Source organism: Penicillium verrucosum, assembly GCF_028828655.1.
Source record: "Penicillium verrucosum strain IBT 35672 chromosome Unknown utg000001l_segment0_segment0, whole genome shotgun sequence".
In the NCBI taxonomy this organism is placed as follows: domain Eukaryota; kingdom Fungi; phylum Ascomycota; class Eurotiomycetes; order Eurotiales; family Aspergillaceae; genus Penicillium; species Penicillium verrucosum.
The window spans coordinates 11,072,715-11,098,983 of NW_026643210.1; the positions used below are offsets into that span (position 1 = coordinate 11,072,715).

General features: G+C 46.8%; 9 protein-coding genes across 9 annotated transcripts; 5 read left to right on the forward strand and 4 right to left on the reverse strand.

Annotated features, from left to right (window-relative positions):
* Window positions 1-4,648: 4,648 nt before the first annotated feature.
* On the forward strand, window positions 4,649-5,757 carry N7516_004059 (chitin synthase export chaperone; the record flags this gene model as incomplete). The annotated part of the gene is made up of 3 exons (XM_057216779.1): window positions 4,649-4,886; window positions 4,948-5,519; window positions 5,572-5,757. 3 exons carry the CDS (start codon window positions 4,649-4,651, stop codon window positions 5,755-5,757), a joined length of 996 nt encoding a protein of 331 aa, XP_057078662.1.
* A 1,120-nt stretch (window positions 5,758-6,877) lies between these two features.
* Window positions 6,878-8,380, reverse strand: N7516_004060 (esterase/lipase family protein; the record flags this gene model as incomplete). Its single annotated transcript, XM_057216780.1, has 3 exons — window positions 6,878-8,003; window positions 8,075-8,223; window positions 8,339-8,380. 3 exons carry the CDS (start codon window positions 8,378-8,380, stop codon window positions 6,878-6,880), a joined length of 1,317 nt encoding a protein of 438 aa, XP_057078663.1.
* Window positions 8,381-8,828: 448 nt separating this feature from the next.
* On the reverse strand, window positions 8,829-10,147 carry N7516_004061 (glutamine amidotransferase subunit DUG3; the record flags this gene model as incomplete). The annotated part of the gene is made up of 4 exons (XM_057216781.1): window positions 8,829-9,118; window positions 9,181-9,913; window positions 9,987-10,082; window positions 10,133-10,147. The coding sequence occupies 4 exons, from the start codon at window positions 10,145-10,147 to the stop codon at window positions 8,829-8,831; spliced, it is 1,134 nt and encodes a 377-aa protein (XP_057078664.1).
* Window positions 10,148-10,611: 464 nt separating this feature from the next.
* Window positions 10,612-13,477, forward strand: N7516_004062 (dynamin-related GTPase MGM1; the record flags this gene model as incomplete). Its single annotated transcript, XM_057216782.1, has 3 exons — window positions 10,612-10,909; window positions 10,971-12,995; window positions 13,047-13,477. 3 exons carry the CDS (start codon window positions 10,612-10,614, stop codon window positions 13,475-13,477), a joined length of 2,754 nt encoding a protein of 917 aa, XP_057078665.1.
* Window positions 13,478-13,982: 505 nt separating this feature from the next.
* N7516_004063 (uncharacterized protein) lies at window positions 13,983-14,930 on the forward strand (the record flags this gene model as incomplete). The annotated part of the gene is made up of 1 exon (XM_057216783.1): window positions 13,983-14,930. One exon carries the CDS (start codon window positions 13,983-13,985, stop codon window positions 14,928-14,930), a length of 948 nt encoding a protein of 315 aa, XP_057078666.1.
* Window positions 14,931-15,420: 490 nt separating this feature from the next.
* On the forward strand, window positions 15,421-16,714 carry N7516_004064 (uncharacterized protein; the record flags this gene model as incomplete). The annotated part of the gene is made up of 4 exons (XM_057216784.1): window positions 15,421-15,513; window positions 15,583-15,689; window positions 15,745-16,281; window positions 16,330-16,714. 4 exons carry the CDS (start codon window positions 15,421-15,423, stop codon window positions 16,712-16,714), a joined length of 1,122 nt encoding a protein of 373 aa, XP_057078667.1.
* A 331-nt stretch (window positions 16,715-17,045) lies between these two features.
* On the forward strand, window positions 17,046-17,930 carry N7516_004065 (uncharacterized protein; the record flags this gene model as incomplete). The annotated part of the gene is made up of 1 exon (XM_057216785.1): window positions 17,046-17,930. The coding sequence occupies one exon, from the start codon at window positions 17,046-17,048 to the stop codon at window positions 17,928-17,930; it is 885 nt and encodes a 294-aa protein (XP_057078668.1).
* A 497-nt stretch (window positions 17,931-18,427) lies between these two features.
* N7516_004066 (uncharacterized protein) lies at window positions 18,428-19,786 on the reverse strand (the record flags this gene model as incomplete). Its single annotated transcript, XM_057216786.1, has 3 exons — window positions 18,428-18,501; window positions 18,559-19,530; window positions 19,591-19,786. The coding sequence occupies 3 exons, from the start codon at window positions 19,784-19,786 to the stop codon at window positions 18,428-18,430; spliced, it is 1,242 nt and encodes a 413-aa protein (XP_057078669.1).
* Window positions 19,787-19,850: 64 nt separating this feature from the next.
* Window positions 19,851-20,350, reverse strand: N7516_004067 (uncharacterized protein; the record flags this gene model as incomplete). Its single annotated transcript, XM_057216787.1, has 2 exons — window positions 19,851-19,930; window positions 19,999-20,350. The coding sequence occupies 2 exons, from the start codon at window positions 20,348-20,350 to the stop codon at window positions 19,851-19,853; spliced, it is 432 nt and encodes a 143-aa protein (XP_057078670.1).
* Between the last annotated feature and the right edge of the window lie 5,919 nt (window positions 20,351-26,269).

A 26,269-nucleotide genomic window follows, 5' to 3' on the forward strand; every position in this document is an offset into this window, starting at 1 on the left:
TGGGTAAAAAGGGTAAGGTAAAATTTACGCATAGATGAAAAGAGTAAGCTAACTTGGGCACAGAACTCAAATAGCTAGAACGAGACTCTATTCCTTGCAAGGGGAGAGGGGTGTGCACTATATCCAATCTCTACTGCTTCAATCGGCGACACCGGAGCAGAGATTGCGTGGTCTTCGCTGTGTTGGGAATCCATTGTTCCGTAAATTATACCCTGTCTTCCTCAACAGAAGACAAAAAAATGGATTCCAATCCTTCATATCTCCGTACGTCCTATCATAAAAAAGCACGGACTCGATCGGGGAGAATATCCAACCGTTGTGAGCGGACCAGCCGAAGCTGCGCGAGATATTCCGCAAGTAGGTGATGACCCTGCTACGGGACCTACATGAGTCCTGCATTCGATGCCTCATTGTAGGACAAGAGGTTCCTAAAATGCCGCTCACTCTTTTGTTTTCATAGGGTATTTTTATTTCCATTTTGGGCCGGTTTTCTTTCTGCGTTGTGTCGGCGCAACCCGCTTTTTTTTTCTCCCATGGCCTAGACATGGCGGGATGTGATGGCAGAGACAACAACCACGTTGCGCATGTGGCCTCTGGGGAGCTAGACTGGAGGGATTGGATTGCGTATCTGTAAGAAGTTGGGTCCAAACGTTGTTGAGAACCAGTCAGCTAAGTCGAAGGAATCATAACTATCCGTTCCATGTGCATGAGTATTGTACAAGCATGTGATTTTGAAACTATGTCGAAAATTAGGTGAGTTATTGTACAATATATATGTATATATATAAGATTTTTTTTTTACCTCGTCCTTTAGAAACAAAGAGCTCCCAGGTTATAACGAGATGAAGCAAACCAGATAGATCGAGAAGTGAACCCTAGGGCAAAAGCTCGGAATTGAGCGAGAAGTCATAAGGTTCACTCGTCTAAGTCTCATATATGCAAACCACCAAACGCCCAAACAAGGCACCAGACGCTAGGAACAATAGGAACCCCCAAAAAAAATTATACAATGAGACTGAAAAACATAAGAAAACGAAAACGAAAACAACCGCTTGCAAAATAAACATTAAGACAAAGCAGGCAATAATCCGAAGTAGCGGAAAACGCGTCACAACGCAAAGTTTAAACGGTCACGGTTTGCCCCACAAATTCAAATAAAAGAAGCAGAATTTTAGAAATTTGTCGATCATAGTCACGTAAAAAATGGTGTTGAAATGGTGTGAAATGTTTTTTTCATTTTTTTTTTTTCAGAGAGCCGCGTTTCTCGGTGGAGTCTCTCCCCGAATAGTTCCTGAATGGGGTCGTCCACGCCAAGAACCACAGACAGGAGAAAGCGGGATGGGGAAACTTTAGAAAATGCCGTTGACCGAGTTTCAGATGTGGAAATTTTGCTTTTGAGTACCCCGGGGGACCAAAGTATCGGGGGAAAGGAAGATAGGTGATTATCGGGTAGACGAGCATAGGATACATTTGCCCACTACCACAATGAAGCGGTCGTGTGGGCTGTCGTTGCAAGTGCTATTGTCTTTTGTTCCCTCCATTTCGGTGCGGAGGAAATGAGCGGCGGGATTGGAACAAGTGGAATATATGTAAAAGTTTTTGAAAAAGTTGCACATTTCGATCCCATCGGGGGTTTGTGAAATTGGCTGCGATAGCGAGAAGGAAGTATAACCAGTGATAAAATTTCAACTGTATGACAAAGATTGGAGTGTGATGGATGAGATATAGATATTCAGTAAGGAATTAAGAAAATATATGTTTGTAGATGGAGGCTCGACCAGATATTTAAGAGTAGTTTACTTTTGGAGAGAGTGGGTGTCATGATGTCTAATGGCATGGGAATAGATAAAAACAAAATAAAATAAAAAAGATAAATAGACAAATAGATTAAACATAAAAGATTAAACATAAAAATTTTTAAAATTCAAATAAATTAAACCAAATTCAAGAAGAAATTTACTTATTTACTTCCATAAGGATGGGTAAGGTAAAGATGCAGGATAACGTTAGTTACCTATGTTGTAGGTACAGTACTGCACGGCATCCTCCCCACCATCCCCACTTCCTTTTCCCCCTAAAAAAAAAAAACCCTTGTCAAAAGAAAGCGGGTCCTGCATCAAGGCTTTAATTTTCTATGACCGTTGAGAGGCATTTGTTTTAGGGTTTTTTTCTTCTTAATATTTTTATTCCAAATCATTTTATTTTATATATATATTAATTGTTTGACAAAAGATTTCGGGACGGGCATCACAAAACATCGGGTAGATGGGAGATCGACACGGTTCCTCGCAGCCGTTGATGCTTCTTAAATTCACACGTGGCGCTAGTCGGGATCTTCATGCATAAGGCAAATACCTTCGGCAGTCTCTTGAATTTCGTGTGAGAACTTAAGTAAGTCAAATTGTCACCTTGGCACTGCTTGGTCTCTTTTTCTTTTTCTTTTCTTTTCTTTTCCCCAAGAGTCAGGCGAACACCGAGGATTTCTCTTGTTGGTAGAGAGTCTGTGGCGATGGTGGTAACATTGTGCAAGATTGGGCCCGTTAGAAAACCGGAGGAAGGACGTGTTGGGCAGTCGGAGCCGGTGACAGATCCAATAATCAATCCGAAGCATTTTCCTTTATTTCTTTATTTCTTTATTAATTTATTTTTTCCTTAATGAGGAAAATAGGAGCTTCATTTTTGAGCCTCGGTGCCACATAACAACCTTGACGGATAACTCCGACTAAGTCAAGACCTACACAGATTGGAAGGTTATAGTATAATGTATATAATTTATGATCCTAAAGTAAAAAATACCATTATTCGAGAATCACACTATGAGTCGAGTACACGACTATTATGCATAGAACGAAAACTTGGCAGAGGAAGACTACAAATTGTTCTAGGCCACAGATTAACAAATTAGGGTCGTTCAAGGTAGTAGCGTTGATGGCAGTAGACTAAAAGATCGGAGAGCTTGTCTCCGATCTGTGCTCCACGGAAAAAGACTTCCGTCGTACTTGTGTCAACTCTATACTGCCAATCGAAGAGTCAAAAGAAAAAAAAAAGGGGGGTTTATACAGGGTTGGAGGTTTTTAGATTTGACTTCAGGGTCGAAGACCCCGAAAGCCATGCCCCATAGGTGAAACATGATGCAATGGACACCTTTTATTTTTACCCCTTTCGAATGTTTGGAAGCCGATCACCAGGCAATCTACATTATAAACACTCAATGTTATCTGTCCGTGGCAAAACGGGCCAGATCTACGGGCAGTAGATTGTATGCCAGGAGGCCCTGGATTTGGTAAACCCCGATCGTAAAGCAGGTGATAGCACGACAATGCCCCAGTTGCAGGGTCTTGTGGAGACAAGAGGTCAGTCCACATACAAAAGTCTAACTCAATTGTCAATGGGCGATACGTCCCTGGTACAATATATACAACTGGGATCGGAGATACTTAGGGTAGCCGGGTTTACTCTGTACAGAAGCAATGGAAACAAATGAATTGCAGCCTAAGATAACTAAAACTAACCTTCGCTAGCCCCCAAAACCTTTAGACTACAGTCCAATAATAATGGTCAGCATGGCACCATATGGGGCATGATCCTTGTCTTCATCGCATCTCAAGTCGAGTTGTGGAGACCGAAAAGGCAGGCGTAATACCCTGCCGCAGTATCCGGTATAGTATCCGGTATAGCCTCAACGATGTCTAGTCATATGTTTTCTAAATTGGGTTTGAACAGTGAAATGGTATGTTGCCTAGATGTGCTTTGACCCCTTAATAATGTATTTCACTACCAAGCTGCGCACCATCCATAGTAAATGCGATAAATTACAACTTGATATTTCAACAGCGATAGCCTATTGGGGCTTTTCCTTATAGGTTAATGCTTTTTAGGTGGTACCTCGCCTTGTAAGGAAAATGTTTATGATTGCGATATATACTTTTAGCTTTTAGCTTTATAATTTTTGGTAATTTTCAAATTCAAACCGATGATCATATGGCTTTTTACTTTATCTGATATTGATATATAGTGCTAATAAGACTTATCAATGACTATCGACAAATAAGGAGTTAAAATAAAAACATGGTTGTTGAGATATACATACAACATAGTTATAGAATATAACTACCGCATTTTACTATGGTGTTTCGGATGTGTGCAGCTCGGTAGTGAAATACGTTAGCGCGTTCTGTATTGTTCGGCTTGGGCCGAGTTCGGCCGAGTCACATGAGATCTCTTCTTTGAGCCATTCCCCTTTTGATCTAGTGTTTCCGATCGATATCCGAATGACTAAGACCTCTAAGGACCCCCAGGCGGTACCCACACTGCCCTACCTAGCAACGACGCTAAACCTACAAAGGCGATTTCAATCCCGTGATCTTGAAAGAGAAAACTGAGACACTTCCCCCTCGCATTAATGATTCACACAGAGACGATCCGACCTTCGAAATTCGTTATCAGAGGCTATCAGTGAATTGAAACAGTGCAGCTGGGGTGCAGAAAGAGCCACGCTGTTACTGGGGACCGAAATACATACCGTCATCTCCACCATCCCAGCCCGTCGTTGTGGAGACCAGCCGTCCACTCTCGACATTCGTGACCCGCCACTGTAAACTCCAACTGTTTGTTGTTGCACTGCTCAACACCCTCCTGACTAGACATCATGGGGTTCGGTCAGTTCGACACGATATGCGAAAAGGCGCCCGTGCCTTTGTGCTCCTTGGTGGGCCCGGCGTCGACAATCTCCGGGTCAACAGGCATCATATCCAACTGCTATGCGCGGAATATCGAGGTTGCAAATACCATCATCTTCGAGGGTGCCGCCTCGTTTATGCATATCATGGCGCTTAGTATGACAGTGATCATGATCTTGCATGTTCGGTCCAAGTTTACTGCCGTCGGTTCGTCGGACTCCCTATTTGCTGACAGCTCGGTGCAAACTGGCTAACCTTTTCACTATAGGCCGTAAAGAGATTATCACTTTCTTCTACATCTACCTAGCCCTGACACTCTCCTCTCTTCTCATTGATGCAGGTGTCGTTCCTCCAGGAAGCGGCCCGTTCCCGTACTTCGTGGCTGTTCAGAACGGCTTGATATCCGCGCTATGCACCTGTCTTCTCGTCAACGGGTTCGTCGGCTTCCAGCTGTACGAAGATGGCACAGCCCTCTCTGTGTGGTTGATCCGGGTCCCTTCCGCAGTGATGTTTGCTCTTTCCTTTGTGATATCGCTGGCGACTTTCAAGTCGTGGGGTTCGATGGGTCCCCAGAATACCACGGGCTTGTTCGTCGTGTTATACCTCTTGAACGCTATCTCCATAGCTGTATACCTGGCCATGCAATTTCTCCTAGTCTCGAACACATTGGATGATCGCTGGCCGTTGGGTCATATCTCCTTTGGTGTGTTGGTCTTCATCATTGGCCAGGTTCTCTTGTATCAATTCAGCGACGTTATCTGCAACAACGTGCAGCATTACCTGGATGGTCTTTTCTTCGCTACGTTCTGCAATCTCCTCGCTGTTATGATGATATACAAGGTAAGTTCATGTTTCATGTTTGTGCCGTTGGTCTTGCTAACCTTTCTTTTAGTTTTGGGACTCAATTACCAAGGAGGATCTGGAATTCTCAGTCGGGGTCAAGCCAAACACTTGGGAGGTCAAGGAACCGCTGTCTGAGGAAGAGCGCCGAGCTACGGTCTACCCCGACAATACCTCCGAGTATGCAGGCAGCATGTACCACCATCGCTCTTCCGCATACGGTCATCATAATTATTGACCATTCTTTTCTTTTCTTCTCATTTCTTTAATTCCAGCGCTGCATATGTGACTATTGACTTCATGATATCTTATTTATTTCTTTTCCATGGATATTCAAATGCTTCCACCATGTCACCGCGTTAAAGCATCCTTTAGGGCATGGTTATAAGTTACTTCATCACACCATAATTACATTAATTAGACATTAATTATCGACAGGACGACAATAATTGACGAATTCGGAGATCCTTCGCCTTTTGCTCTTCCGGGCTATTCCGATCAAGGTTTGGCATGGAGGTCTCTCTACATTAGTGGTGCCATTTACCGCTAGCGGGATCGGAAGGATTCTGTTTTGAACTCAATTTGCACTGTTTATATCTCGATCACACATACATGTCGTGCTCCAAAAGTGTGGGGGCCTAGGAGATAAAATGTTAATCCTGTTGTATGTCTCGGACTTCGCCTGTTCCGTTTCAGCCCAGTTCTGAGTTCATTTCGGAAGAAGGTGGCGTCAGTCATCTTTGTCGAGGCACTAGACCTCTAGACACAGGCTATATAACAAGAATCTGGAGGATAATGTGAAATAAATGAAAAACTTGAAAGTGTTACCATGCATTATAATGCATCCTTCCGTAACATTTTGCGGCGCTGCAAAACGGCCGGAGCAAACCCCGAACATCTCGGGGCCACGTCACCCCGGTTCCAAGGATGTGATCGCTATTCAGTAGGCAGACGATCGTTGGTAGAGTGAAACAAGTGGTATATGTCAGCACTGCCACGTTCCACAACGAACCAAGAGCCCACTGGGACGACTTCGGGCATGACAGCTTAGAAAGGGCAGAGTGGAGCGAATACGGCGGCGGCGACGCCTCGTTCTGGAAGTTGCGGGACGATCAAAGCCCGTTGGGGTTTTCCTTGCGTGCGGAGAATAAATCACGATACCATGGTAATCAGGAATTCGTGCATACTATTCGCTGGGCACTAGGGTGCAGTGGTGCAGTGCATGCGACCGAAGTCTAAGTAAGTGGTCTGCCGATCAGGGGAGGGGACCATGGGTAGAGTTCTTGTAGAACGTCCCAAAGCGGTAATAAAAACAGGGGGAATTGTGGAGCGTCATGCTCGAATCGAGCTTTGCGAACTCAGTCAACGACGACAACATCACCACCATCCATAAAGTCCCCATCTGTTTTGGGTTTTGTGTTCCGTGTTGCCTGTGGTTGTTTGATATCGTCTTTCTTGGCCGGATCAGTCGACGAATTATACCAGCCCTTGTCTATTGACTGGACCAAGACTGCGCACGCTTCACTGAGCATTTCAAAAAATGCAGGATTCTCTTTGGACAGAAACATGGTGACATGGGCGTTGGTTTCGTCAGCAGCCTGGTCGTTCACTGCCCTGGTCCACAGAAGTCCTGGGCTTTGAGATTCCTCGCCACGTTCCACCTCCGTTGGCAATGCACAGAATGTCCTATTCTTCGACCTGATGATTTTTTGACTAAAGGATGTTTTGTTTGCTGATGTGTTTTCCACCAAGCTCGTCGCACCCTTTCCAAGGCATGTGTAAAAGTTCACACACCCGATTCCACGTTCCTCCTTAACATTCGACAATCGCACGAGACGCTGGTGCAATTCCGACGTACGCGCGAGACAACCGACAAACTCAAGGTGTGATGATACCCATCCGAGCCCGTCAGTGAGCTTCTGGCGCTGTGTATACATGGCTGCACCGCCAGCGGCAACAGCACCAGCCGCGCCGGCGAACATAGCATACTTACCCCATCGTTGCCAGGAAGGTGTCGCGGCGGCGTCGGATGTGGAAGACGACACTTTGGGTGACTCTTGCGGGGGTGCATGGGTGGTCCCCTGGTTTGATGCACTACCTTTTCCACTGTAGCCGAATAATCCTGCAACCTCTGAGAATGTGTTGTAGGCAGTTGCAGCATTGTGGTAGTGTCCTTCTGCGCCGTATGACACGACTCCTGGTGCTATTCCCAAGAATGGGGTATCAAATGCCAGCACGCCTTGTATGTGAGGGAACATGAAAGTACCCGGTTCCACGATAGATTCGGGGTCATCCGTGAACCCGGACTGTGTATTTGAAGACGGATTTCGAGGAATTGGTTGTTCCGCTGCCAACATAAGGAGAGCGTCCGCTGCTACTATTCCTCCCATTGAGTGACCGATAAGAACAACATGGACAGAGGGATCGACGGTAGGCGATGCAGTATGGTTGGCGACTTCGAGATCAATCACAGTGTCTTGTAGCCTGTAAATAACAAGTACCGTCAGTCAGCAAAGCTCGTATCCATTCACATAAGGAACTAGACCAAGTCTTACCAATCTCGTAATCTTGCCACGCATTCTTTTAAGTCACCTTTAGTTTCATACTTGGGGTAGACAGCAGTGGCGACCTCGACCGCAGGAAGTGCTCTGCTAGCGAGGACCCGCAAATGCTCAGGGAACGTGTCAAAGGTATCATCACCGCCCTGTAGTGGAATTTGGTAAGTCAATGTAGTTTCTAGGCCAAATTCGAATCTCTCTGAGCTGGAATCTGTTCTTTGTGGGGTGGCTGGGTCTTGAGCAAGCGGGCATTTGGCGTACCTTGAAGCCGTGAATAAAGACGAGTAGCAGAGTTTTCCTCATTTTGAGATTCTCAGACAGCCATATTTATAAAATAAACATAGGGAGTGATTCGACCAAGCGGAGGAAGCCGAGACTGTTACTCCCGAGGTGTGTTGATTTTAATTACGTCATGGCGATAAGCACGTGACAGGGTGACATAGTTATACACCTGGGCAACATACTATTAACTAGAAATCGTTCGATGGATACTATGAATATATTGTAGATTTTACTGGGGCTGAGGGGTACTTCCTCCAAATTGAACTTGATATTCAGTTGACTCTTGGATGCTGCAAATTATATATCCCGAAAGACCACATTGACCCAAACGCTTGCATTCCAACCTATAAACTCCAATTGACCCGGATATCCAGCACATTTGTCTCATTCCCAACGCCACATTAAGACAATGCTTTCAATTTCATGGCTGAACTCCAGGGTTAACTCCAAGAATGATTGGCTGAACGTTTTAGTGTGAAACGGCACATTCGGTGACATGCCCAGACCGCAAGCTTTCCATGCCACTGTTGGTGTTTCCAATAGCACTGCCAGTTACCGAAGATGCGCAAGGTTCCTTTGTATCCGGTGGTGGGATAGTTTTCCCCGGAGCGGTGCTAACAAGTCCCTTGGATACAGCAAAGCAGGAGGAGCGGTCGTGATTGAGATTCTCGCCATAGAATTCATCAAGAATTGGATGAAGCATAACGGTCTGCTTGTGAATGGTAACAACAGAATTGGTTGGGACTGACACCCAATTGTCTGTATAAAATTAGTATGTATTCATAGACATGGAGAGAGTGAGAGAGGCAAAGGATTCTCACGTCGTTCAAAGGTGATGGGCTCACTAGCCACGAGGACAATATCGGCACCTTTATCGTGTCGCTCCATCTTGAAGTGTCCTTTCGTTTCACCTTCCTTCCACTTGGTACCAGAAGAGAAATACAAGCTGGCAGGCTCGTCTGTTTTGCTGCTGATGTACCGAGTGCAAACAACAGTATGGCCATCTGTCACAGCAAAGTTCAACAAACTCCGAGTCTCTACTCCGGTGACATTATATTTCCCTGGAATTTCTTTGACCATTTCATTGATTCTGGCAATGGTCTTCATCAAAACACGACGTAGAAGAGCCTGTCCGAATCCCTCGGGACCGGGGTCAGAGCTTGGATCGACTCCTTCTTTTTCTAGCAGGTCAAGGAACAGGGCGAATGCCCACTCACTGTCGGTGCCACCTTTCACCCCTAGGTACCACTTATCGGCCAGTGAGCTTGCCAGCGTGCGCTTGATGTAGCTCCACCCGCCGATACCACCATTGTGCATCCACATTAGAGACTGGTGCTGAAACGGGTGGCAATTGTTCTCAGCAAGAGCGCCCTCGGTTGTTGCTCGCACATGCGCAAAAATCAGATCTGAGCATGTCTTTGCAGCGAGTCGCTCTAGATTCTCACAATTCCAGGCGGGCAATGTTGAAGTAAATATGCAAGGTTCTGGTCCAAGCTTGGGATCTGTGTAGAAGCCCACACCAAACCCGTCACCGTTGACAGGACGGCGGTTGTCCTTGATATTACATGTTAGTGGGTTGCGATATGCTGACCATGTAGGTTTGACACAGCGAGATGGGATAACCTACCAGTCTAAGGCGTGAATCGTATGATTGAGTAAGGATTGAATGACTTGGCTCGGTTATCAACTTGCTGAGACGAATCTCATTTCGCCCTTTGTATATCTAACCGAGATATTAGCTTTAGGCCCAATGCTTGGAGGGATGGACCTTACGAGGAATCGGCACATGTTTGATTTGGATCAAATGCAATTGGAATGACACTGTATCAAATCCCACTTCCAACTTCACTAATAGCTTCAGGATGTACACCAAACTTGTAATTCGAACAAGAGTTCAAAGGATGTATGGGGGTTGGGACAGATGAAGAGTCACCGCCAGTTGGGAACCGGTGAGATGTCCAAACGTCAACCACGGCCTCGCAACCAAACAATAATATATTCGAGCTGTGTTTTTGCCACGGATTACAAGAAGGGAGGATCGCTTTTATCAAAATCAACAAAAAAGAATAAAGTAACTTCCCTTACACAGCACGTCATATTCCACGTGATTGTGACATTACGGGAAGCTACGCGGCTACTTGCGCAAGTCACGGGGACTGTTAGTTATGCTTGATGTCACATGTGCAGTGGTCCGGTAATCTACGAGCCCATCACTTTTATTTTCATTTCTATTGAATGTTACCACAACAATAATGAGTGGGAGGATACTCTCCCATCGGCTAGGACCGTTATTGCGGAACGGTCACCTAACTCGCCATATTCATAATGCAGGCTCGCGGACCGGCGGCCTTTTACGCGCAGATGGTGGCGCTGCTCTCAGAGGACGCGCATGGCCAGTGGGCGCAAATGCCATCCACAATCTCCCTGCTGTTCGATCAATTTCATTTGCTCGAATGCTTCCGAAGCTGGCATTGAAGCTTGTCAGGGTTCCGGCTATGTTCGGCGGTGCAACAATCGCGGGTCTAGCTTATTTCCAATACCAAGCAACTCGTATGTCCCTCGTGAATAAAGCCCACTACAGGCAGAATATCAAGCTGATTTAATCTCACAGAGGCCGGTAACTATGCGATGGATGTCTTCAGACAGGCCTCAGAGACCGCGGGGAACACAGCTTCGACCTTATTCCAAGGACTGCAGGACATGACAGATCAGACACAACGCGGGTGGAATAAGACGACTGAAGACATCGAAATACCCGACTGGCTGCAGAAGATCCTACGTCTCGACGAGGAGTCTGAGTCTCGAAAGGGCGATTCATCTGGTGGTGGAGGCAAAGAGCCGAAACAAAGTCGGGCTGGTACTGCTGCCGCTGCCGCTGCTACTACTACGGCGTTTGGATACGACAAATCCGGGGAGGAAGATTTACGGCCGGAGAGAGATGCTGCCGAGGATGACCAAATGATGCTGCTCACACGCAAAATGATCGAAATCCGAAATATTCTCCAGACCATCGGCCAGTCCGGCACGCTCACTCTTCCGTCGATCGTCGTGATTGGATCCCAATCATCGGGCAAAAGCTCAGTTCTTGAGGCTATCGTTGGCCATGAGTTTTTGCCTAAGGGCTTGAACATGGTGACTCGGCGGCCAATCGAGCTCACGTTGGTCAACACCCCCAACGCTCAGGCAGAATACGGTGAATTCCCGGCTCTAGGTCTCGGAAAGATCACGGATTTTTCTCAAGTTCAGCGCACACTCACAGATCTGAACCTAGCCGTTCCTGAAAAGGATTGTGTCACAGACGATCCCATTCAGCTTACGATATATTCCCCCAACGTTCCGGATCTATCTTTGATCGACCTGCCGGGATATATCCAGGTTGCAGGCCGAGATCAGCCCCCAGAGCTCAAGCAAAAGATTGCCGATCTTTGTGATAAATACATTCAGCCACCAAATGTCATTTTGGCGATCTCGGCTGCTGACGTTGACCTGGCAAACTCGACAGCACTTCGAGCCAGTCGTCGAGTAGACCCTAGGGGTGAACGGACTATTGGTGTGATTACGAAGATGGATCTTGTCAGCCCCGAACGTGGCCACGATGTCCTTTCCGATAAAAAATACCCCCTTCGGTTAGGTTACGTGGGTGTTGTTACCCGGATTCCTCAGACAACAGCTCTCTTTTCTAGAGGCTCTGGAAACATCACCAGCGCGATTCTCAAGAATGAACATGCCTACTTCTCTGCGCATGCGAATGAATTCGGTCCCCACTCTGACGTCTCAGTTGGTGTCTCGACACTGCGGAAAACGCTAATGCAGGTTCTTGAGCAGACCATGTCATCTAGCCTATCTGGAACCAGGGATGCAATCAGCCAAGAGCTTGAAGAGGCAACCTATGAATTCAAGGTTCAATATAATGACCGACCTTTGAGCGCGGAGTCCCACTTGGCTGAGAGCCTCGATGCTTTCAAGCACTCCTTCAAGGCATTCGCGGAGAGCTTCGGGCGACCGCAGGTTCGGGAGATGCTCAAAGCAGAATTGGACCAGCGGGTCATGGACATTCTGGCGCAGCGCTACTGGAACAAGCCAGTCGATGACTTGGATCCTCCACTGCTGGAATTAGATCCCCTCAAGGATCTCCCCAAGGCCGATCCTGAGTCGCTATATTGGCACCGGAAGCTTGATGCTTCTACCTCATCATTAACAAAGCTTGGAATTGGTCGGTTGGCGACGACTGTTGTCGCCAATGCTCTCAACAACCATGTGGACTCGCTTCTATCCTCGTCTACGTTCGCCTCTCACCCTGGTGCTCACAAACAGATCATTGATGCATGCACCAGCATCCTAAATGACAAATTCTTCAGCACCAGCGATCAGGTCGAAAATTGCATCAAGCCATATAAATTTGAGATCGAGATCGAAGACCCTGAATGGGCCAAAGGCAGAGACAACGTGGGCAAGGTGCTCAAGGAAGAGCTCAAGGCGTGCGAATCGGCCATGAAACATGTAGAAGAGATTGTTGGAAAGCGAAAACTCAAAGACGTTGTCTCGTTTATTGACAGAGTGCGAAAGGGCGAAGTAGTATTAGAGGGTAACGGTGAAGGTGGCGCGGGTGGTTTCAGTGCCGCCTTGTTGGGGAGAGGTTAGTATTTCCCTCTTCTTCTATTTACAGGCACTAACATATATTATCTAGGACGAGAAGGCCTCTTCCTTCGGGACCGAGCGGATCTTATCAAGATGAGACTGCTCGCCGTCCGGTCCAAGCAATGCGCAACACAAAAGAACAAGTACTACTGCCCAGAGGTCTTCCTGGATGTTGTGGCAGATAAACTCACCTCCACCGCCGTTCTATTCCTCAACGTCGAGCTCTTATCTGAGTTCTACTATAATTTCCCACGTGAGCTTGATTCAAGACTTGGACGACACCTTTCAGACGACGAGGTCGAACGGTTTGCCCGCGAGGATCCCCGCATCCGCCGTCACCTGGACATCATCCGCAAGAAGGAGCTGCTGGAGCTGGCTCTGCAGAAGATCGAAGGCATCCGACAGCTTGACGGCCGCGCCAGGAAACCAGAGCGTGCGCCTCCTGGAAAGGAAACGCGAAGCCGTTGGAACCTTTTCTAGAATATCCGATGTTTGAGTTTTCTGCTCTTCCCTCTTCTGTCTGTGTGAACCATTCGTTTCTTTTTTTCCTTCTCAATCTGGAGTTTCGATACCTCTGCTAGTGTTCTTATCACTACTCTCTTTATCATGTTTAGCCATCTTCTCCCCTTACCCCTTCCCCTTCCTCTTGGGATAGTATGTATCTCTAGATGTTTTGTTTTGAAGTCGATGTACATAGCTTTAGGCCGTTCATCACAAACTCGATATTCTATTCCTTAGAATTATCTTTTCTCCTTTATTGATCTGTAGAAATTCTACCTACCCGGGAGTTTGGCTGGCAAGTACCAGATTACGCGCCAGGCCGTTAACATAGCAGTTTGATTCAAACAAGACAAACACCCCTTCCATTCATAATTAAGCTTTTCCCATTGTGGATGATCTCTAAATCAGAGATTTCATTGGCTGTTCAAGCCTGTCGACTGCCATCTCATTGGTTGATCCGTTCAATCATCTCCATCTACAGTGTATGTCCTTCACCATCGACCGTCGAATTGCCAAGCCGTCCACCGTTCGAAACCCACACCTACACCCCGCCATTAACATACACCCCAGTGCTGAAGAAGAAGTGCACCTCGGTGCTAAAGAAGGCGTCATGGAGGAATCGTTTGACATTGAATATTTCGAAGTCAACAACAATGAGATTAATATCTCAAAGAGCGTCCCTAAATTGAAAGGACAGTCTAATTTCAGAGACTGGGAGGCAGCTCTCTATCTAGCACTTACTGTTAACAACTCTTACTACACGCATATGATATCCACTGGGATTCCTATGCCAACACCACCAGCATATGCCGATACCACTTCGAAGTCGGTACGACAGGGACTTGTTAAAGAAGCGCGGGATGCAGCCGGTGATGAGACTGTTGATATCACAATCACCTCTGCCGAAGTCCGTGCTCGGGTCAAAGGGCTTGTTGAATTGAATGAAGCACTTCGCAAGAAACACAATGCCAAATGCAACAAGTGGCGATCCTGCAACAACAGAGCTTGTATTCAGTTACGGATGACCCTCGGTCCTCAGGCTATGTCTCTTGTGTCTCAAATCACCGATGTCCATGAGGCTTTTAAGAAGCTGCGTAAGACATACGCTGCATCTTCACACCAGCAATCATACGCTCGCTATACCAAGTGGGTAGATCTTCGTTTCAAGAATGGAACTGCGACCAATTTTGTACGCAAATTCCAGGAAGCACTTCGTGATCTCAATGAGACAGCTGGTGTTGTGGTACCACCGGTGATTGTGCTATGTCAATTCAAGAAAGCAGTTACTGAAAATGCTCGTTGTCATGCCTTTCTACGAAACCTAAAGGTTAACGAGAAAGATGATGCCTTGATGGACAACGTGTACATTGAATTCGTTGATGCAGAGACTACCAATCGCTCCATCAACCCTTCGTATCTCGCTTCCTATTAGGTTAGCATAGTTCATACCAAGCATATTTCGGGTCAACTTGACCGGATAATTGATTTTTTTGAACCCATTTCTCCAGACTGTCAGGAATGAAGAATATGCCTAGGTAGACAGGCTTTTTATAATGGCGTGGGAACAATCGTAGAGATATTTTGGGCTATGTAATAAAGGCAACAAAGAAACCATGTAAGTTTATAAAAAGGTATTTTGTTTTATTTTTCTTTCGCAATGCCCCTGTTATTGTTCGCTATTTCTATTTATGGTCAGGCAGATCTATAATAGTACGCCTTGGATCTTCACGTTTCAGGATATTCAACGACTTTGGCCTTTAATAATCTACGCTATTTTGTGCACAACTGACGTTCTTTCATGCCAACTAACATCATGTCCTCGACAAAGGCGCGAGTTCCCAGTATGAGATTGTTATTTAAACGGTGACTTGCCCACAAAGCTCTAGGGCTACCCAGGACAATAGTACAATAGAACAATCACAATGTCAACAGCCCCAACCCCTTCCACCGAATATTTGCTGGCTTGTAATGGTCACGTGAATTTGACACAGGCACGTGCCTGGAGCCTAACACAAGTAAGTTGCTACACCTGTGAGCTGGTTCAATTTCTTTTGTAAAACAACCAAAAAGCTAACTATGCCCAGATCAAAGTTTTCATGATCGAGGTTATAGACAAAAGTCCCACCTATGGAGTGAAACGGGGGGTCGTATCAGAATTGAAAAGACTACGCACCGATATTCTCGATCTCAGGTAAGTTGGATGTTCGCTAGACTTTGTGTTCTGTCAACTAATCAGATTCTTACAGCAAAAATGGGAGCAGATATCAGTCTGAACCCTCCAACCCCCAGGCGATTTCGAGGAAGGTTAACCCAGCAGCGGCCAACGAGGATGAATCGTATTTCTTGTTGGATGAATTGATATATGAAGGTGTTTCATATTGGAGTCCCTTTGACCTTTTAGGTAGGTTCATTTCCCTTATTGGACCATCACCCCAAGGTGCCACACTGGATAATTTCTACTTACCTCTCACAATAATGTACATCAATTGGTGTCGCAAACTAGCCCCGATGATGCCGTGGGTGTATTCGTGCGTCTGGGCAGAGCAAAAGGATAAGCAGAGCCGCTTTCACCTGGGAGGATCACTTGCGGGATATCGCAATCCAGAGGGGCAGGACAACCGCTGGGTCAAAATTCTACAACGAGCTCGTTTCAATGTTCTCCGCGATGAGAAAACTGACACAGCAGGAATAAAATTCGAGTCTACAGATTTAACGAGTCGAGGGGGCCATGCTATTCCTTTTGGAAACTGCGCAGAAACCTATCCTCTCGCGAATGTCCTACGGTGAGTCCATACCTTTGACCTCCTGTACGTTCCATGCTAACGAATTAGGAACCGCGTCCCTGGTGAGGAGGTGTTTGGCATTGCGGTGATATTAAGAAAGCTACCCAAAGATGGCACATGTAGCCACTCGCAAGCATTGGATGCAATGACTCCACCTTGCACTAATTGCCAGCAGGTGATAACCACATGGGGTGGGAAAGTAGAGAACTTCATCACACATGATATGCCACAGAAAAGTCCCATTAGACGTTTTGAAGTGAAATCGCCTACATCGCCTCCTACTCCGGAGGCATCTGGATCGAAAGTCGATGCGAAACGGGCTGCTCCAGCAGACGATACCGATGAGCCTGCGGCGAAAAGGGCTAAACGCTGGGCACCTGAGGTTCCTAAGAAGCCATCTCATCTAGTCAAGGGAAAAGGCAAACGAAAGTAAGGTGCTGGGATGTGTAAAGGATTGAAAGCACTCTTGTTTTTAGATATATATATATATGTCTCTCTATAGTTAAGTAAGCTTTGTGAAGCCCTGATATCAAAACAAATAAATGCGATCATCTAAATGAATCTACAGTGTTTAGACTTCAACTATCGAGCTTCTATAGTACTATGTTTAGTATATTCTCCTCTTTCCCTTCACCATCCACTGGACAATAGCTCCACTATACAGTACTATGTAGCTAGACCCATTTCCCTACGCGAAAGTACCCCGCTGAACTAACTTCATGTCTTTTCTCCAACATACTTCTACAAACACTTAATGTCCGAAAATGGGGTTAGACAACTTACCCGAAGAACTCATAGAGATCATTCTGATATTGGTAAACGACGAACAGACACTCCTACTCGCCCAAAGAGTCTGTCAACGCTGGGCTCATTGCATTCGGGACTCCCGGATACTCCAGCAAGCCCTATTCTTCCAGCCTAAGCAACCCACCCTACCAAAGACAACCATCCCACGACAAAACCCCTTACTAGCAGTAAAGTTTCCATACTGGTTTCCCGATGTTTGCCAATCATCCCGCAATACCGCATTCGGGGCTGGAGACATGCAAGAATTCCTAGACAAACACGGCGCATGGCTCCATCCAAGCGCAAGCTGGCGCCGAATGTTGGTCCAACAACCCCCAGCAATGTCGCTGGGTTGGGTAGACCGCCAAGAGACCGAGATCTCTACCAACCAGATCTGTCTGCGCCGGTGGGAAATCTCATTGGAAGAGTATGGTGGGCTTCGTATGAACATGCTTTACGACCTGGTTGCCAGGTCCTCGGATGAGGCGGCGGCGTTCTTTTACTGGAGGATGCATCGGAGCCATCCTGGCCTGGAGAGGTTTTCTATCAGGTGTGATCCGGATATCCAGATGGATAGGGAACCGTACTACCTCGAAGCGATGATGTCGGCTAATGCGCAGACGGATGTCGTGCTTGATACGTGGAACTCGCCGTATCTTGAAGCTCATCTTTGGCCGCAATTCGGTGAGGATACTTGGACGTGGGATTTAGTACGAGGGCTTCAATCGCCGATGGGAGATATCGATCTTGATGTGGTCTATGCATCGAGAAAACACAGGGAGGTGCGGAGTTGGGAAGTGCGCCTGCAGAGCGTGAGAACGCACTCTCCTGACGGGGGAACGCACTCTCCTGACGGGGGGTGAATACCCTCTTCCGGACGAGGAGGATGGAGATCTGTGATGCATAATAGAGAATGGAATGTCGTCCAGCGATCAAGAGATGGAATCCAAACATGCAGTGTGATAGCGCTACACAATCCAAGGAAGAAAAACACTTCATAGTTGGAAATGACAGATCCAATACAACAATCCCAGACCCAGTCTATGTATTCCTATAGCGTACAGTACAGTCTCAAAAGCGAAACAAAGAAGACGCGCGAATTAATGCTTTTGTCTCTGGCCGGGACCAATTGCAGCACCAAAAGTGTGTCAAAAGAAAAAAAGATGGAAAATGGATATGTCTATCACGGTCACAGGTGCAAAGAGAGATAAAAGACAAGGATAGTGGGGGATGGCATCAGGGGGGGGCGTAGCGGGATACATTGCACAGTCAATGTGTCAGTGAAGGCATTGAATAGCCAAAAAGAAAATAGTATGGCTGGCGATATTACAGAAGATCATCGAGACCCGGGCGAAGATGCTTACTCCCGGGAGACATCACGACCGAAGAGACGAGCCTTGACCCAGTCGACACAGACAAGGACACGGTTGCGAGCTGGATTATATGTTAGTGGTGAATCTCAATCAGTACTGGATAGAACATAGAACTTACTGCTGAAGCACATGCTCAGGTAGGCACTGCGCCAGAACAGGTAGGTCATAGTACCACCGCTGGCGATGTTGCCGCTCAGCCAGCTGATATCGGCGACGGCACGCTCCTTACCGATGTAAGCCAAGGAGCCCTGGTGCGAGTACTGGAAGGGACCGATCTGCTTGTTGCGGCGGAGGTGCTTCTGACGCTCACGAATCTCGTCGAAGATCTGGTTGCGCTCCTCGGCGCCCTTGGCCTGGGACTGACGCTCTGAGAGGGACTCCAACTCTTGCTCGAGGGCCTCGGTCTTGGCCATGGTGTTGAAGAGGCGGCCCAAGAAGGCACCTTCCTGACCAGCAACCTGGGCGGTCGGGGCGTAGTTGGCAATGGCGCAGTCACCGACGGCCCAGACGTTCTCGGTACCGTTCACGACGAGGTATTCGTTGACAGCGAGACCACGGCGGGACTCGGCCTGAGCGGGGATCTGGGACATGAGGTCGCGGACGACGCTGCGGACGGCGTTACCGGTGGCCCAGACGAGAAGACCGTAGGGGATAGTCTCAAGCTCCTTGGATCCATCGGGCTTGGTCACCTCGGCCTGGATGTACTTGTCGGTAACCTTCTTGACCATGGTCTTGGCGCGGATAGAGATCTCCTCCTCCTTGAAAGTCGATTCGGTGTAGTCAATCAGTTGCTTCGAGAACATGGGCAGAACATTGGGCAGAGCCTCGACGAGAGTGACGTGGAAGTTGTCCTTGATTTCGGGAATCCACTTCTTCAAGTCATCGTTGAAGAAGTCCTTCAGTTCACCGGCGAACTCAACACCAGTAGGGCCACCGCCCACCACAACCATGTGCAGCAGACGCTTGACCTCTTCCTCGGTTTGATCCTTGAAACAGGCAGTCTCGATACAGTCCATAATACGTTTGCGGATGTTCTGGGCGTCACCGACTTCCTTCAGGAAGCAGGAGTTCTCACGAACACCGGGAATACCTACACGTCACCAAAATTAGTCCAAAAATGCATCGTTTCAGATGCGAGAGAGGATCCTACCAAAAGTCGCGTTCTCGGCACCAACACCGATCACAAGCATGTCGAAGGGAACCTCGGTGTGCGAGATATCACCCTTAATTTCCGAATCATCACTGATGTACACAATCCGCTTCTCGTAGTCGATCTTGGTGGCCTCGGCTTCGTAGAACTGGACACTAGCCTTCTTGTGGCGCAGGATATTTCGGATAGGCTCCATGATCGAGCGGTGCTCGATCAAACCGGTGGTACATGAGGGCAGCAAGGGGGTGAAAAGGAAGTAGTTACGGGGGGGAGACGACGATAACGTTGTAGTTCTCGGTGTCAAGCTTCTTTAGGAGGGAAACGGAGCCCCAGCCAGTTCCTGAACGAACATAGTCGCGTTAGCGACACTTCGGCCATAGGGGATCAACGATCGCGACCGACACATACCGAGAATGACCAGAGTCTTCTTTGATGGGTCAGGCGGGGCCTGGTCCGGGGGTTGACGGAGATCGAAAATGCTGTATGCGACAGTACCGGTCAGACCGATGGCAGAGAGCCAGGTCAACCGCCAGGCCCAACGCAGAGCTCTGAAACGCTTCTTGGGCTTCGGGGCAGGCGAAGGAGCAGCATCAGCGTAGCCACGACGAGCGATCCGCGACACAGACTGGGAAACCTGGGTAGACCGCATCGGCTTTGCGCGAAGGGCAAGCTGCGATGTCGACATCGACCTGCGCGTCATCGACGACAGCTGCATGATGGACGGAGCCATCTTGCGAATTGCTAGCGTGGTGCCAGCCATTGTGATAGGGCGCACCAAAGGTAGCAAAGTGAATGCAAATAGGATGAAATCTCAAGGGTGACTGAATAATTTAAGAAGGAAAAAAAAGATTTGATAAGCTCCATCATTGCGTTGCTGCTTTGGGCGAATCGGTGTACCCGGACCAAAGGGGGTGGCCGTGTACCTAGTACTTGGCTGATTGCGTGCTTTATGATAGTATATGTAGGTACTGTATACATTTGTCACTTTTTTTCCTTGCCAATTTGATCATTTCAATTACTTATTAGTATATAAGTTACTCTGAACAGCTATATCATATAAATCATATAGAAACTGGTAATTATTTCCCGACCAAACTATATAATAACCTCCTAATTGGTTAATATCACAAGCCAAAAGGAAGAAAAAAAAAAAAAAGCGAAAAAGAGACGATAAAATTGGAGAACTGAGGGGACAAGCAATCTCCCGGTGAGGAGAAATTAACCGGGGGGGGAACTTCAAACTCGGTCTATCGGTCAATGTTTTGGGGTAAAATTATGCGACTTTGAGATATGTTGGATGTCTTCAATGATCTTGGAATTGATATTCGAATTCTACGACAATAACCCCAATGCTTCACAATATTCCCCCTTCCCTCCCCACCTCCAATTCCCAAGCTCCTACGGCATTCTCCGATTATCAACCGGTATTACCCGCATCCCTATTCCACATAACTGTGCTCTCGCTATACGGAATAGCCACTTCTGCATAAATAGGGCAACCTCTGACGTTATTCGCGCTAAAGCTATCGAATGGTAAAATCCGGGGAAGTTCGAAGCTCCACTCTCATCGCTGGTCCGGTTTCTTCCATCTAACCTCACAACATAGCAATCCCGATGGGCCTGACTATACAGGAAACCTCGGCCAAAATCGGCCGGTCATCGTTGGAGCTTAGATGTACTCGTGAGGTTATCAATCGCACTCCCGGTCATTCTCGTCTCAATTAGGGTTTCAATACTAGCTCCGATATGACGCATCATAGAGAGAACAACTGCTCGAAGACTACGGAGTAGCTAGAAATCAGGATGTCTCAAATATGTAAGTGTAAGTGAGACCAAGAAAAGTATCAGGTGATGTCAAGATCAGATGTCCTCTTCATAGTGTAAGCTACGTAATATGATAAGTTCACCCAGGAGCCGCCTTTTCATTGGTCAATTCAATGTTTGCACCAATACATAACTACCTAGGTAGCTACCTACCGATGCTCATTTCTGCTCAAATCAGCGAAAGGATATGACATCAGATCCCTAGAGTGTCAGCAAAATGTGTATTACGTATAACCCAGGATATCAACCGAGACATCATGATCTGATATCACAGACCTTCAGACATCAAGATCAATGCCATCTTTGCCACTAGAACAAGACAATATCAAGTCCAAACCTGCACGGGATATCGTCCGTGAGATCCGACGTCAGCATGAACACAAGACCAACAACCCAATGACCAAAAAGCATGTGATATGATATGCGTAGCACAATATACAATCTAACGGGGGTCCCAAGCTCTTTTATAGAGGAAGACAAGCCCACGGTCCCCGACCCCAAACAAGAAAAACAAACAATGCATCCAGCATGACAGGTCTAGTAGCAGTAGAGCCTAGATGCAACATCGAACAAAGTCTACAAGTATCTACGAGCGACAGCCTGGACGGATTCCAAATATGACGGCGTTAGTAAATGGCCGCCTATCCGCCCACAGAGTATGCAAGTATGCAAGTAAGCAGTGCTGGGAGCCTGTAAGTGGAGAGATTATCTATTAAGTAGGCTGAAACCCTGCCTGACGAGTGTACAAGTGTGTTCTCATGCGGGTACAAGCATAATATCGCCCTTCTGCTGATTATTTGCTCCGCCTTTGCTTGTCTACGCGTCCATCTGGATTGCATCTGGGTTGGTTGGGTATATCGGTGTCTCCGTGTCGGACGAAGTATCATATCTTCATTGGAGAGTGCTCAAGGGATAAGTATGCAGGATGCGGTTCAGATCGGTGTATGGAATATCTTGCCTTGTACTTCCTTTTTTTGCATCGGCCCTGTCTGGTCAGATCTGACAACGCCTATGCTTAGGGTTTTCATGGGGTCCGTTTGCCTGTGTTACGGGGGAACTATACATATAGCCGCACTGCGAGATCAGAATATAGCCAGTCGGTTCATGAGATATTTCGGAACCGGGAAATGTGAGGTTCCATTATGGCTATAGCAAGGCCGAATTATGATGTTAGGGTGCTTTGTCTTCGTGTCTGAATCTCTGGGCAGAATCTGGACGTAGAACCGGGTATGATTGGATTTTATTAGGATTTCGCCTTGTCTGTCAGATTGTTTCTGCCTTGCTTGCTTCCATAGGCGTTGATCGGTTGGTTCTAGTGTGCATTATATGCATTTATTTGATGGGTGGATCTGTCGACAGGGAACCTTCGCTGGTTTGAAGAGACAAGACATAGAATGAAAATGCCAATCGAGATCAGAGTTGATATCAATGGGTATGATCAAATATTCCATTTCACAGACCATTGATCTGCAATGTCTGGTTTTAACGTGTCCGATAAGTGGATGGGGAGTAGATATCAAATAGAAATTGAGGCGGGCATTACTTGAATTATCAAGGCAGACTCCGTCAAGCTTTCTGATGGCATCATAGACAAACAATGCTCATCCATGAAGATCTGGTTTCTTGCTTGATTCTTCTTGAGTCATCTGAAAGGCCCAAGTTGTGTTGTGGCGCTGTGATGCAAATCGTATCGCAGCTTGCCTCGAGGAACCAGTCTCCACGTGCCGTTAACGGGGAGACATGCACATCGGTTGAGCTGACGTTAAGCAGACTCTTCGCATTTTTAAAGCAAGGCTAGACCACATGAGAATATCCCTGTATTAGTTAGTCGTTAGTCGTTGGCGTATTGTGGTTGAAACAGTTGAATCAGAAACGAGGAATCAATCAACAGTATGTCATGGTGTGCATCCCATCCAGGTTAGTCGATTCCATGTGAGTCCAAGGAATGATCCGACCAGCAAAACCCGGGTCAGTTTCAGAAATGGCACGATTGAATAAACCCGTCACGGCAAAAATTGTGACGGCGAACAAAGAAACCTTGGAAGTTGATCAGAGTTGACCTCAATCCGCGATTACCGAAGAGAAGAAGAAGAAGAAGAAGAAGTTGAGTAGAACAAGGTCAGAGACCGGTTACGTCAAAAGCACCAACCCGCCACTGGCCTGTGTTCCCTGGTTACGGCTATGACCATGTCTCAATAATCTGCCTCGGAGACCTTGAAAGGACAAAGGCGTCGTCAGCCACCAACCCCGGGAGGTCAAAGATTATTAGTTTCAACCGGTATACTTTGTAGATTTGGAGACGCAATAAATGATGATAATGGAGCGAATTCGAATACGATTGGTTCCAGGTCTTTGGATCTTCGCGGTTAATTCTCGTCATTTACCTCGGAAAGTCGAATCTGCAAAGGGATACTCGAAATACGGTGATTCGATCTGTGAGATGTCGATGACTGTGACATATGTGCTGTTCATCCACGGTGCCGTGCAGGCGAGGGTAGTCTGATCCACATAAAATCCAAACAAGTGACAATCTGAGGTTTCCCAAGGTTTCTTTTGCCGTATATCCGTATTCTTTTTATATTTTTATTTATTTATTCTTAAGTTTCATGTTGGCTCTGGTATTATTGAATATTTGTATTCCACATCTACAATATACAAGAGAGTACAGTGTTACTGGCTGCGGAAACAAGCCCAGCTTGCCTCGGGACTGTACCTGGCATTGCAACACATCTTGGACCGGGGAAGACGAGCCATTTCCCATACGACGGCTTACTTGAGTTGAAACATTGAAACACTTTTTATTTTATTTTTATTTTAGTTGTCTCATTTCCCTCGAAAAATAACCCCATAAATAGTGAAAACAACAAGTGGCTCCCGGACGTAGACGGGATATCATTGATGTGATATTGGGTACGGAGTATACTTTGTACTAAATATACTCCATAGTAAGAAAAGGGTGCGGGTTAGATTTTGTACGCGTTGACTACTCCACCATTCACAGCAACAAAGCTAAGTCGTCGTTCTTAAGGCAGAATAATTGACTTCCTGTGTCGGATGTCGGGAAGTGCAGACTGGTGTTCCGACTGGGATCGTCGAGTCGTGACCGCTACGCCTGTATTATTATTATTATCGGAGCTCTAGACTCCCGAGACCGATGCCCCCTCTGTTGTAGGTAACGTACCTAGTTAGTATTATTATTAGTTAAGCATCGAAAACTACCTAGGTAAGCGTAGACGTTCAAGGCGACCCCTGAGACAAAACTACGTGATAGATCCTATCACACTTTACACTGACATGTGCACCGAGTACATTAACTATAGTTAATGATTCTAGACTCCTATAGTTAATGATTCTAGACTCTGACTACGTTATATGATCGCAGACAACCGGCTCGGCTGCAACAGACAGCAGATTTTAGTTTCTACACCGTCAATACCGCATTGATGGTTGATCACGACTACCCACAAGCCACCGAGCGGGGGGCAAAAAGATGATTGATTACCCCGAGCAAGGCTCCGTTGAGTCAACGCGCGGTAGATGTTGAAATCTGCCAAAGTCAAATCACGAAAGCAAACAGTCTTTGGATGTATTCAAGACCCTGCTAATCTCAGCGCGAGCGCCGAAACCAGCGCTTTGCTTTGTTGATGTGCTCGGGGCGCCTTGCACAATCTCGATACAACATAGATTCCGAGATAAGTGCTGGGGTCAAGCAAAAAGTGAAAAAGCTAAAAAACAAAAAAACAAAAAAACATAATGATGGATTATTGCCCCTCAACTTGCTTTGTCTTTGAACCCTTTCGAGCATGTGGGTTGTGTGGACTCGTCCACCCCCTCTACAGAGTACCTCTGGCACTTGGCCGCTCTAACATGGGGGGCTGAAGTCTAGAATCGATCAGCCTCAAAAAGACATCAACTGATGGCTCGAGATGACCCCGTTCTGTCACCTGTGTGCCCGAGCCCATTTGCCCTTGATGAAGTGTGCGCGCTTTCGGTCGAGGTCAAGGTCCGGTTACTGCAGTGTGTCGATGACTACTCGGGAGAGAGAAGGCAGCCCCTATAGGTGGCGTGCAGTTGGGTAAAATGGATCTGATTATCGTGAGACTGCAGCGCCAGAAATAATCCATGGATCTAGGTGCCAAGCAGTTTCACCCACAGAACAACTTCGAGGGCATACTGTATATCACATATCACATACGGCGTACAATATACTCCGTTCAGAACGTTGTACTCCGGATTCCGACGTCATGGAGAAACTATCTAATATTAAACATTTTAGTGACAATCTATACGATGTAATTGACACCCAAAGGACCGGATCTGCAATTTCCAGTCCCCAATTTAATTTCGCTAACTTCCACCTGGATGTTGGGTCTAGTAAAGAATTAATCCCAAAGATTCCTTCCATCTTCGACCGGTTCAAGTGGCGATCCCCTTTGGAGATGTTTGCATGCCGTCTCCTTCATCCCGGGAGTGGATCAAATGACGCTAGGAAGAGATGATTAATTGCCGTGCCTTATGCTATTGAAAATAAAAAAACAAAATGTATAGCCCCGGGCGCATCCAAACCGCGTATAATCCGGAATGACATTGATCATTGTAACCTGCGCATTACAAGGTTGCGAGAGCGGAGAAAATACCAGATAGTGTGCATGCGCCGATAGCGAAACCAGAATACTACCTGTGATGTTATGTGATATCGAGGCAATGATCAAGGGTTTCTATACTCCGTACTGTTTAATATTTACATTGCCCTCAGTATTTTGCAGGGCTACCGCAAGGATAGGAAACATGCAAGGAGCCGTGCTGGGTAAGAGGCACAGCAAGGTGGTTGAACACGGCATTGAGATCCTAAGTG